Source organism: Mesocricetus auratus, unplaced genomic scaffold, assembly GCF_017639785.1.
Source record: "Mesocricetus auratus isolate SY011 unplaced genomic scaffold, BCM_Maur_2.0 Super-Scaffold_100025, whole genome shotgun sequence".
Classification (NCBI taxonomy): domain Eukaryota; kingdom Metazoa; phylum Chordata; class Mammalia; order Rodentia; family Cricetidae; genus Mesocricetus; species Mesocricetus auratus.
In genome coordinates, this window is record NW_024429206.1 from 6,846,864 (window position 1) to 6,859,319 (window position 12,456).

The window sequence follows — 12,456 nt, forward strand, 5'->3', positions numbered from 1 at the left end:
TAAAGTAGAAATAAAGAAAACAATACAAAGAATCAATGAAACAAAGAGTTGGTTCTTTGAGAAAATCAACAAGATAGACAAACCTTTATCAAACCTAACCAAAAGACAGAGAGAGAACATGCTAATTAACAAAATCAGAAATGAAAAAGGGGACATAACAACAGACACTGGGGAAATCCAAAGAATCATCAGGTCATACTTTGAAAATCTGTACTCCACTAAATTGGAGAATCTGAAGGAAATGGATGATTTTCTGGATAGATATCACTTACCAAAATTAAATCAAGAAGAAATAAACTATTTAAACAGATCTATATCCCCTAAAGAAATAGAAGCAGCCATAAAAAGTCTTCCAACCAAGAAAAGTCTAGGGCCAGATGGTTTCAGTGTGGAATTCTACCAAAAATTCAAGGAAGAGTTATTACCAATACTCTCCAAATTGTTCCACACAATAGAAGCAGAAGGATTACTGCCAAATTCTTTTTACAAGGCCACAATTACATTAGTAGCCAAACCACACAAAGACACAACCAAGATAGGGAATTACAGACCAATCTCCCTATGAACATTGATGCAAAAATACTCAATAAAATACTGGCAAATTGAGGCCGGGTGTTGGTGGCACACGCCTTTAATCTCAGCACTCAGGAGGCAGAGGCAGGCGGATCCCTGTGAGTTCAAGGCCAGCCTGGTTTACCGAGCAAGTTCTAGGACAGGCTCCAAAACAATACAGAGAAACCCTGTCTCGAAAAGCCAAAAAAAAATAAATAATAATAATAATAATAATGGCAAATCGAAACCAAGAACACATCAGTTTTAAGGTCCTTCTCTTCTGCTTCATCTGTGTTGGGATGTTCAGGTCTTGCTGGTGTGGAGTCCCTAGACTCTGGTGGTGTCATATTGGTCTTTCTGTTGTTGAGTGTGTTCTTATACTGTCGTCTTCTCAACCCTTCTTCAAGTGAGTGCAGGTGGGGTCTCTCCCTCTTCTCTAGTCTCCAGGTGGCATAGGTGGGCCAAGACTTCAGTGTCCCCAACTCTGGTCTGGCCCCTCCTGGTGTTCTCCTCACTCAATCAGAGGGTGGAGGGCAGAGACGGGGCCAAGACTGAAATGTGGCCAGACTCTGGGTGGTCTGTCCTGCCGGGGAGAGTCCACTCGGATCAGACCCAACAATTTTCAAGCAGAGGGCAGACGGGGGGAGGGGCGGTGGATTTTTTTAAGTAAGAAAAAAATTCAAATTGCCAGGGCACCTTAAGGTTAGGGCAATATGGCAAAGGGAAAGGGTCTGTTTTTCCTTGAGCAGATGAATATAGTGGACATTTCTAAGGAATCATCTCAGGTCAGACCTAGAGGCTAAAGATACCAGCTGTTGTGGACATGGGGTGAGCAGGGAACCCCAACCAAGAGGTCATTACATGCCAATGGGAACTCCAAACTGGAACTTCATGTGTGACCACTGGATGCTATGCACTGAAGACAAGGGAAATTATGGGACACTCAGAGGGGATAAAGGTCCTGCCGGTGAGTAGAGCGACCAGCAGAAGGAGTTTCATCTTGAGTGAGGGGAGGACTCAAGTGACTTCTCTCTATATTCCTGTAGCTGTACTCTGACAGTTGCATGGGGCCTGTGTCTACCACCAGAAACTAGAGAATCTACACCCGCAAGATTTGAACAGCCCATTGCAGAAGAATCAGATGAAAAAGACCTTAAAAACAACTTCATGAAAATGATAGAGGCCCTCAAAGAAGATATAAATCCCTTAAAGGCATGAAAGAAAAGACAAACTAAAAATTGCAAAAAAAAAGCAAGAAATGAAAGAAAAAACAAAGCAAAAAATGCAAGAAATGGAAGAAAAGACAAACCAAAAAATCCAACAAATGCAAGAAAGAGAGGAAAAGACAAAGCAAAAAAATTACAAGAAACAATTCAAACAGTGCAAGGGTTGGAAGCTGAAATAGAGACAATAAAAAAAACACAGTCTGAAGGAATGCTGGAAATAGAAAATCTGGGCAAATGGTCAGGTATTACAGATGCAAGCATAACAGATGGAATAGAGAATCTTAGGTATTAAAGATACACTAGATACACAGCTGATGTGAACAGGGGAGAGCTCTTGGACCCCAGAGCGACAGTGGGGAGGCCAGCATGGGACTGATCTGGACCCCCCAAATGTGAGTGTCAGTGAGAAGGCCTGGGCAACCTATGGGGCCCTGAGCTGTGGATCAGTGTCTATCCCTGGTATACAAACTGTCTTCATGTGCCTATAGCACAAAGAGAGATGCTCTCTCAGCCTGGACTCTTAGGGAAGTGCCTTGACCCTACCAAGAGTAAAATGACAGACTCTAGATATCCCCTATGTGGAAGGATTTGGCAATAGGGGGGGGGGGGAAGGGGAGTGTGGGAAGAGGGGAGGGAGAGGGAACTGGGATTGACATGTAAAACAAGCTATTTAAAATTAAAATAAAAATGATAAAAAATAAAGATACACTAGGGGAAATAGATTCATCGATCAAAAAAAAATCTTAAGTCCAACAAATCTCAAACACAAAATATCCAGGCAATATGGGACACCGTGAAAAAACAAAACCTAAGAATAATATGTATAGAAGAAGGTGAAGAAAACCCTCACAGACAGTTCCAACTGTCAGATCTACTGTAGATGGTCACTGTGCTCGTGCTTGGGACTGGAGTGTATCTATTACTCAACAGGCCTGTCCTTGGGAGAGATGAGGCCTGGGGTTTGGCATACAGGTGGGGCTGGGGTGGTGGCAGAAAGACAGGACCGGGCAGCTGTTCACTAAAGGAAAAGGGAGACCGGGAACCACTTAGCCTTTAACTAGACAGTGAGACATCTTATTCCTAAATCAGGGTGACCAGAGAACCATAGATTAACCTGGCTTCACCTGTCAGGTCCCGTGATAGAGAAAGAAAGGGAAGATGATTCTCTTTGTTGCAAAAAGTTGCTGCTGTGAACTTTAGCGGGACAGTTATCTTGTGGGGCATGTTTAGACCTGGCTGGGAACTCACAGATATCCACCTATCTCTGAGTCCAGAGTGCTGGAATTGAAGGTGGGCCCCAGTACCACTCAGGATTCCAGCACGTTTAGGGACACAATGTTGACTTTAGTGCCCATCTTTCTCTCTTCTATCTCCTTCTACCTGCCTTTCTACCTGGCTGTGCTGGAACTGGATTTTTAGATCAGGGTTGTCTTGAACTCAAGATACCTGCCTGCCTCTGCATCTTCTTCTCTATCCCAGGGTTCTGGTATGAAAGGCATGGCTCCCCTGCCTGGTAGGAAAGGCACTTTTAAAAGTGCTCCCCTAATGGCAAATTCTTTCCCATTAATCTTCACCTTCCAATGATAGACTGAATGATGCTCCTGAAGAGTTACTTACGTTCTGTAGACAGAGAATACAATCACCAAACCCCAGTTCTTTCAATAGGTGCTTTATTACAGGGCACAGTGTGTAGTGAACACAACCAGGCAGGCTGGAGTGGTGTAGGCAGTAACTGAGGTGACAAGTCTAACAGTAATCTCCACTGAAGTCCTTGCTATAGGTAGTGTTGGAGAAGCAGATGGCGGCCTGGCGGTCACAGTTGCAGATGAAGGCCGCACAGGCATCGTTTTCTTCTGCAGAGAAACAAGAAAGGAAGTTGAGTGAAGCCCATCGCCTGCTCCCTATGATTTGTAACAAAAGGCACCAGTGAGCCTCCCACCTGTGCGGACTCAGAGTTGAGAGACAAAGCACACAAAAGTACATGGGGTTGCCCAAATTGCTGGAACACACTTACAATAAAAATTAGTTATTGTCAGGCTGGGGAGATGACAACATGGGTAAAGTGATTGTCATAAAAACATGAGGGCCTGAACTAGGATGTCCAGAGCTTATGTAAAAAGGAAGGTGTGTTTGGGGCAACCGAACTTGAGTTCGTGGGGAGCACAGATCCCCATATTTGTCAGTCAGTCAGGCTAGTTAAAGATGAGTGTCCTGTTTAGTGAGAGACCCAGCCAATAAACATGGTAGAGAGTGTCTGGAGAAGACAGAACTCATTCCTATACATAAAAATATACATGTATATTTAAACCTAAAACCCAGAAAAAGACAAATATCAACTGTCACGTCTAAAAACATATGCTTTAAGACAATCCTCCTGGCTCCACCTCCCAAATGCTGGGATGGCAGGTGTGCACTGCCACACTCAATGCATGGGTTCTGGAGGTGGAACCCAGGGCTCTGTGCACTCTAGCAAGTGGGCTTTATTCCCAGCTCTCTGAATCCTCACCTGTAAAATGGGAATGATAAATCTTGCCCTGCATATATGTTTAGTCCAGTGTTTGGCTTATAGCTAATGAGGCAGCTTCCAGTAGTTTAGTAAACACAGAATCAGTAAACATAATGGTTAATAGGAGAGGCTTTGGGTAGGCAAGATGTCTCAGGGAATAAAGACCCTTGCTACCAAGTTTGAACCTCTGTTGCATTTCCCAGGACTCACATGGTAAAGGGACAGACTAGCCTCCTACACTTTTTTCTCAGATATGCATGCCTCACCCAGAAATACATATAATCTTTAAGTGATTTTAAAATGCTTTGGAATGATGTAGTTCTGTATTCCAGAACCAAATGCCATCACTTCTAAGCTGGGTGACCTTGGACAAGTGGCTAACCTTCCTTCCTCATCTTCCTCATCAGGGATCTTATCTATATTTTAGTATCTACCTGATAAGGGAATTGTTATGTCCAATGGGACTTAGGGAATGACTGCTAAATGGTGACTGTCCTTGTTAAGTCCCTGCCCCTTCCAAATCTCCTGAGGGCAAGCAGAACCCAGAGGTCCCCAGGGTAAACCTACCATTACATGTGACCACAGCTCCAGAACACGAGTATGAATAGGAGGTCGTGTACAGGTCGCCTAAGCGGAAGTTACAGTTTTTCATGTTATTGCCCTGAGCATAGCAGTTGGCGCGAGCCCTGCAGCACCTGGAGAGAGGAACAGCTGAGGGAGGACCATGGACCCACAGGAGGTCAGTTCTCACCTGCCATCTTTCGCAAACATGTGAGGATAACTTAATCACAATGTTCCAGAAGAAATAGTTACGAGAGCTGAGAATCTGTGCTTTCTATCAGTACACATTTATTGAAAGGAACTCCTGTGGAGTATTGTCATGTATGACATTAATCCCAGTCAGTACTTGGGAGGCAGAGGCAAATGGATTTCTGAGTTAGTGATCAGCCAGGGATATACCAGTGAAACTCTATCTCCAAAAAAGTGCATTTTTATTAAGCCTGACTGAATATAGTGAAATTATGTATTCTGAAGTTGTGAAAGTTTCTTAAAGACAAGGCTGATACTTCGATGGTGGCTGTGAAGGTTGGTCACACCCTTGTCTGGTGCCTGAGACCAGCAATGCCCACTCTCTGTATCTCACTCATTCTGCTTTCAGGGACGACTGGATACAGGGTCCTCTGGGACTGATTTCTTTACATGACAAGATGGGAAAATACATTGTGGGGCTGGTGATGCACACCTTCAACCTCAGCTGGAAGACCTTCAAGTTCTAATCCTGCATGGTCTCTAGAGAGAGTTCCAGAACAACTAGGGGTATGTAGATAACCACTGTCTGGAAACAGAAAAAATAATAGATAAGACAAAATAGGATGTTTAGTAAATATGCGTGTTTCCTGTCCTGTCCCCACCCAAACCCAGACACTGCAGTCTCCCACCAGATGGATCACTCACCTGTCTATGTCTTCCATCGGGTGGTTCCAGCCATCAAAGAGACAGTACCAGCAATAGAAATTGTACTCCATGAAGCGTTGAATCAAAGGGATGTTGCACTGGAACACATTGCCAAACTGCCACACAGCCCGAGGGCTGATGCTCTGTGCAGTAGCACCTGCTGCAAGAATGCACAGCACACTCCATCAGTCCCACTTGGCTTTACTGGGGGTCTGATGCCTGCCTGCTGGCTTCCTCCTGGACTCCTACCTACTGTTGTATCAGATGAGCAGTGAATAGAGGTGTGTGTGTGTGTGAGTGTGTGTATGTGTGTGTATGTGTGAGAGTGTGTGTGAGTGTGTATGCCCGCACGTGCGCGCGCGCGCGTGTGTGTGTGTGTGTGTGTGTGTGTGTGTGTGTGTGTGTGTGTGTGTGTGTTTACCATACACATGTTCACAAGACATCAACTTTAGGGAGTTTGTTTTCTCCATCCACTATGTAGGTCTTGGTGACCAAAATCAAGTCATTAGGTTTGAGCAGGTAGGTGTCTAACCATTTGAGACAGAGAGTTGCCCTGAAGCCCAGGCTAGCTTCTAACTCTGTAGCAACCCTTGGCCTCAGCCTCCTGAGTGGTAGGATTGTAAATGAACACCACTGTATCAAGCTCATCTGACTCTCCAAGATTAAGTTCTATCTATAGACATTGCCTTTTGCCTTGCTTGCCTTCTCATTTCTCACTGTCAGGACAGACAGCTGCCACACTGTGAGCTGCCCTGTGGTCCCTGTGTTGAGGAGCTTAGAACATTCTCCTGTCAGCAGCCAGAGAAAAACTGATCTCTTAGTTCAATAACCCAACAATCCAACTATCTCTTGACTTTGAAAGCTGCCCTGGTGTGAAATAATCCTCTTTTCCTCTGTAAATATTTATCACTCAAATTGGTCTAATAAAGTGCTTATTGTCCAGTCCAGACAGGAAGTATAGGCAGGGTGACCTAACTAAAGATGATGGGATGAAGGATGAAGTCAGGAGTCACCAGCCAGATGTAGACAAAGCAGGAGATGAACGTGTTAGGCTATTAAAGCTGCCCCCATGTGGCTGAGCATGAATAAGACATATCAGTTAACTTAAAATGTAAGAGCTAGCAAGTAATAAGCCTGAGCTATTGGACAAGCATTTATAATCCATATAAGCCTCTTTGTGTTCATTTGGGATTGGCCAGTTGGGCAGGAAACTTCTGACTACATATGGCATTCCAATATGTGACTGAAATTATCACATAGCCTGACAAAGCTTTTAAAAGTGTTCTAGACACACAAAAACGGAGTGAATCAGGGCTTCATAGTATCTGCATTTTCTTGGGTGGGCTGTGTTTGCTGGCAGTAAGCAGAGATATGGTTCCTTTAAGAGATGGCATCCTGTCTCAGTGGTATTAGCAAAAACTGGTGGCTCTTTTAAGATGTCCTACAGTCAGTGTGAGCAGTGGATGATATACCACTTGCTGGTGGTGTGGATCCAAAAACATCCCAGAGTTGGCATGGTAAACAAAGCTCCCAGAGATGGTGTTAAAAGTACCTTCACCACAAGACTAACCTGTCAAGGAACCAGGAATGTGTTGGAGCCAGCTGCCCAAGCTTCCACTTTGGTCCTAACCATCCTGCTAGGTAGTTTCAAGACTCATGTGGGTAGAAAAAGTAAGGGATATGTAGTAAAGGTAGATTCAGTCTAAAACAAAACCCTGTAAATTGGCAACAGTGTGTTCAAAAAATATGTATGTTTTGGGAAAAAGATGAAAAATGTAGAAAAAGTCTTAAAAAGAACTAGAGTAATAAAAAATGCAATAAGCCTTGAAGAGATGGAAAATACACAAAGATAATATATTCTATTGTTTTGTATTTAATTTTTGGCTACTAGTGAACAAATGATAACTACTGAGAGACATTTGATTATTAAAGCTGCTAGATTAACTCAACCCATGTATTTCAAAATTATCTTGACTTCAAAATTTAAGTCAAGAGATTTTACTTTGGGAAAGGGGTACTGCTTTTATTTCCACAGGAAATGAGAGGCTGTGGATTTGGTCTGGATTAAGAAAAATCAGAATTGATCGAGGAAGAAGCCCTGAAAAATCTCCAATGGGAAAGGATGGCCCAGATGAACCAGCAATTTAGAGAGCCTCTGTTGCAGTTTCCTCTGAGTTCTGCATCCAGAGTATGCAGATACGTTTTAGACAGGCAGGTCACCTTAAACACTCCAGAGATCTACAGAATATGGCATTAAAGATGTCTCAATAGCATAAGTTTTTATGACAATGAGACACGTCTGCTCCTGGCAACACCAATCTACTTCAGAGAAGATGATGGGCATCAAAGAAATTCAATATGAACTTCACTTCCTTTGTGACAAAAGTTACCCAGTGGGCAAGAAAATGTCCTTGCCTGGACTGCTGACACTATGCTGTCCAAATTGGACACAAAAGAAAGTGACTGCTGAACTTTGCCAAAGTAAGGTAGGACAGTCCTTCTAAATTCCTGCTTCTCAGAAGTCTGTCATATGTGCTAGGTCTACAGGTCAAAGTTGGATGTCCCAGTGTTACAGCAGAACCTAGGGTCACTGTCTAGGCAGCTTGAAGTCTCTGTAACATTTCACCCTTCTGGGATCTTTGATGGATTTGAAGTCTATATAGTTATAGTTACAGTTTTCTTTAGTTATGAGAAAAGATAAATTAGGTCCAAAACTTTGGGCTTACAAAGATGAAACAGATAACAAAGTACGCTCTCTAATTTTGCCAATCCAACGCAAATAAACTGGATATTATTACTGTAATTCTTACTTAATTTTTGTTATATATAATCTTACAATGTTGAAGTTTAAATCTTCCATTTTAATAAGATAAAAAGGGGCAAATGCTGAGGAATTATCCTCTTGTATACTGTAAAGATTTGTCATTAGAATTGGTTTAATAAAACGCTGATTGACCAGTAGCCAGGTAGAGAGTTTAGGTGGGGTAACCAAATGGAGGATGATGTGAATGAGAAAGGCAGAGTCAGGAGTTGCCAGCCAGATGCAGAAGGAGCAGTAGATGAATGTTCGATGCTAATAAAGGGACTGCCTTGTGGCAGATATTAAATAAGGAATATTGGCTAACATAAATGTAAGAGATAGTTAATAATAAGCCTTAGCTATTGGTTAAGCATTTATAAGTCATATAACCCTCTATGTGTTTATGTGGGACCAGGAGGTCAGGACAGGGAACTTCTGACTACACTACCCCACTCCTACTCAAGCCTAGGTGAAACCCTAGCCAGAGCCAGCAGTGGGATTCATCACAGGTCTAGCTGAGACCTTGAGCCAGAGAAGCAGCCAACACGATCTTAATGTTTTTACACTGGAAAAATTAGGAGGAATCTGTTGTATGGCCACACAAGGCTCATATACAGACTAATGGTCAGTTCATCATGCATAACATCTGTATTTGACATAAACTGTTTATCAGCTGAGGAGCAGGTAAATAAGCCAGGATGCAATCTGCAGAGGGATACTTGGTTGCCATTAAAATGAAGGAGAAGCCATGTACAATGGATCACACAGTGTGTGATCTCAGCACTCTAGAGGCAGAGGCAGGTAGATATCTGACTTCAAACCAGCCTGGTCCATAGAGTGCTAGGGCAGCCACCGCTACACAGAAAAACCCTGTCCCAAGAAAAGAAAAAGAAAAATGAATTGCAGAAACAAGACAGGCATGTATGTCATCATAACACTTGGAAGGTAGAGGTAGGAAGGTTCCAAGTCTAGGCAATAATATTGAATTGGAGGAAATCCAGAACCACATAATAAGGTCATGTTAAAACAACAAGGTCTGGAGAGATGGCCCTGGAGTCGGGAACACTTGCTGAGCTGTGTAGGACCCAGGCTGGTTTCCAGCACCTGTATGACTGCTCACACTTGTCTGTGACCTCTGTTCTGTAGGATCAGACTCCTCTTGTGTCCTCTGTGGTCACTGCTCACACACAGTTCACAGACACACATGCATGCAAAGCACTCATACACATGAAATAAAGGTCAATATTTTTTAAAGGATGAGAAAATTTTAATTGCTGGGGCAAATTAGGCCCTGCAAAATGGAATCAGGACAATAAGGCAAAGGTGACATGGCTTTCTTGGCTTGTGCAGGTGAATGTAGTGGACTTCCTAAGGAGTCCTCTGAGTTCATACTAGAGGACAATGGTACCAGCTGTTGAGGACAAGGACTTAGGAGGGAACCCCAACCCAGAGGCTATTAGACCACAAATGGAACTACAAACTAGAACCTCAGGTATAAGCGGGGGTGGAGGGTGGGGAGGTAGGCTGTGCACTGAAGACAAGGGAAATAGTGGGACACTCAGAGGGATCAAGGGTCCTACCTGTGATCAGAGTGACCAGCAGAAGGAGTTTCATCTTGAGTGAGGGGAGGACTCGAGTGACTGCTCTCTTTATAGTCCTGTAGCTGTGCTCTGACAGTGTCCAGTCAGCACACGGGGCCTGTGACTGCTGTGTGTGTATAGCACATAAGTAGAATGTGTCCACACTCACAGACAGTTCCAGCTGGCAGAGCTACTGTAGATGGTGGCAGAGCCTGAATCAGTGCTGTCACAGAGGCAAAGGAAAAGGGCTGGCTCAACACCCACAGCAGCTCAAGTGCAGTGACTGACAAAGTGCCAAGTCCCTCCCCCCGTGGAGGCTCTGAGGTTACAAGAAGACATAGACATTGCTCCTGGGGTTGGGACTGAGGGATGGTGATACTGAAGAGCAATCACAGGCAGGAATAGCTGTCCCTAACAATCCTCCATGTTAACTGTACAAAATAAGCGCTAAGTCTATCCCAAGACCAGACAGTCTTTGAGGTAGATACAATTGCAAATTCGAATGTTAATTAACTAATTAAATAGTGTGAGGGGAGAGCCAGATAGTGCACATGTGTGTGTGTGTGTGTGTGTGTGAGAGAGAGAGAGAGAGAGATAGAGAGAGAGAGAGAGAGAGAGAGAGAGAAAGAGAGAGAGAGAGAGAGAGCATGTGTTCACATGTGGATGTCAGAGGACAAATCTGTGGAGTCAGTTCTCCCCTTCTACCTTTAAATGGATTCCAGAAATCAAACTCAGGTCAATAGACTTGATCATAGGCTGCATCTTACTACACTACAAACTCCATTTAAAAATTTGGAAAGACGCAGGGTGGTGGAGGTGAAGGACTACCTTCATGTCAACCAGTGAACATCTGAGTTTTAATAGACAGAGACACAAAGAAACCCTTTCTCCAGAAACAAAAAAATAGAAAGGAAAGAAAGAAAGCAAATGCCCAGCAGCTGTGACCACAGGCCAGTGTGATGCAGGCAATCCTTCAGCCAAGGCTCTCCAGCCCCAGTATGTGAAGCTGACAATCAACCATTACAGGGGCTGGAGAGACGGCTCAGCTCTTAACATCACTTTCTGCTCTTCCAAAAGAACAGAGTTCAAGTCTCAGCAACCACATAGTGACTGTTGAACAATGTCTGCTGTTCCAACACCCTGTTGCCTCTGTGTTTGGCCACATCTCATGTATCCTGTCCCTTAGCACCCCAGCACCTCCTGTTCCCCACTTCTCACCTCTTCCCAGGATAAAAACCATGGAAGGGTTAGTTGAGTTTGTTTTCTTCACACTCAAGAGCCCTCTACCTGCAGTGGGACTCTGGACAGACACTAACAGAGACTTCCAGAAATGCACCTCGGGGGGCTCTAGCTGCACCTGTTGCTCACCAGGTCTGTTTTGGGGAGGGGAGCAAGGCCTGAGCTTTGGGACATGGATGGGGCTGAGGTTTAGGGGGTAAATGCAGAGGACTATGAAGATTTTTACTAAAGGAAAAGAGAGACTGAGAGCCATGTAGCCTTAAACTAGCTAATGAGACATTTTATTCCTGAATCTGGTTGACCAGAAAACCAGAGATTAACCTGGATTTACCTATAGGATTTACCTATAGGATTCTGTGATTGAGATGAGGAAATGTTCTGTTTTCTTTGTTGCAAAATACAGGCTCTGCACACTTTAGTGTGACAATTACCCTGTGGTGTGTCTTTAGGCACAGAGAAACCTGGAAGCCTACCGGGATATAATCCTGCCTTCTCGTCATTTACTGTCACTCCAGTTTCGCTTCTGATATCCAACTTCTTATGATGAGTGCACCAAGAAGCATTTTGAGTACAACTTTTGCAGTTTTGTTTGTTTGTTTGTTTGTTGAGACAGGGTTTCTCTGTAGATTTGGAGCCTGCCCTGGAATTCCCTCAGTAGACCTAGCTGGATTCAATCTCACAGAGATCTGCCTACTTCTGTGCCCCATTTCTGGATTTAAAAGCGTAGTCACCACCACATGGGTGAGTTCAGTATTTTTAGGGACAACATGTTGGCTCCGATACCAGTCTTCTTTCTCCATTCTCTTTCCTCCTCCATCTCTGTTTTCTCTTTCCTTTCCTCCCTCCCCTCAATTCCTGTCCTTTTCCCTGCCTCGTCTCTCCCCCTCTCCTTCCCCTTTCTGTCTTTGGTTTATGCTTTTTGCCCTTTGGGGGGCCACCACCTAGCTCCAAAATAAACAACGGGCAGCTTATTGCGTCTTATGAATTGCCAGCCTAGCTTGACCTGTTCACAGCCAGGTTTCTTAACTTACCATATCCAGTCTGTGCCTGGGCTTTTATCTTCTGCTATTTCATTTCTCTATGCCTTTCTTTACTTCC

The 12,456-nt window shown here is 43.9% G+C and overlaps 1 protein-coding gene across 2 annotated transcripts; it reads right to left on the reverse strand.

Moving 5' to 3' along the window:
* Window positions 1-3,431: 3,431 nt before the first annotated feature.
* LOC101826201 (phospholipase A2-like) lies at window positions 3,432-10,307 on the reverse strand. 2 transcript variants are annotated; one of them, XM_005079032.2, is made up of 4 exons: window positions 10,120-10,307; window positions 5,740-5,896; window positions 4,852-4,979; window positions 3,432-3,631 (listed from the first exon to the last, which is right to left on the reverse strand). In XM_005079032.2, exons 1-4 carry the CDS (start codon window positions 10,151-10,153, stop codon window positions 3,525-3,527), a joined length of 426 nt encoding a protein of 141 aa, XP_005079089.1. In that variant the 5' UTR covers window positions 10,154-10,307; the 3' UTR covers window positions 3,432-3,524. The 2 variants fall into 2 exon arrangements, with proteins under 2 accessions (XP_005079089.1, XP_040587595.1); XM_040731661.1 differs by having other exon boundaries at window positions 5,740-5,899; window positions 10,120-10,300.
* Between the last annotated feature and the right edge of the window lie 2,149 nt (window positions 10,308-12,456).

Excerpts from the sequence above, each read along its gene's own strand:
- LOC101826201 (XM_040731661.1), bottom strand. The coding sequence starts at position 10,153 with ATGAAACTCCTTCTGCTGGTCACTCTGATCACAG. Across the intron at positions 4,980-5,739 it reads CCGATGGAAGACATAGACAG|GTGCTGCAGGGCTCGCGCCA; the intron begins GTGAGTGATCCA and ends TCCTCTCTCCAG. Across the intron at positions 3,632-4,851 it reads AGCTGTGGTCACATGTAATG|AAGAAAACGATGCCTGTGCG; the intron begins GTAGGTTTACCC and ends GTTTCTCTGCAG.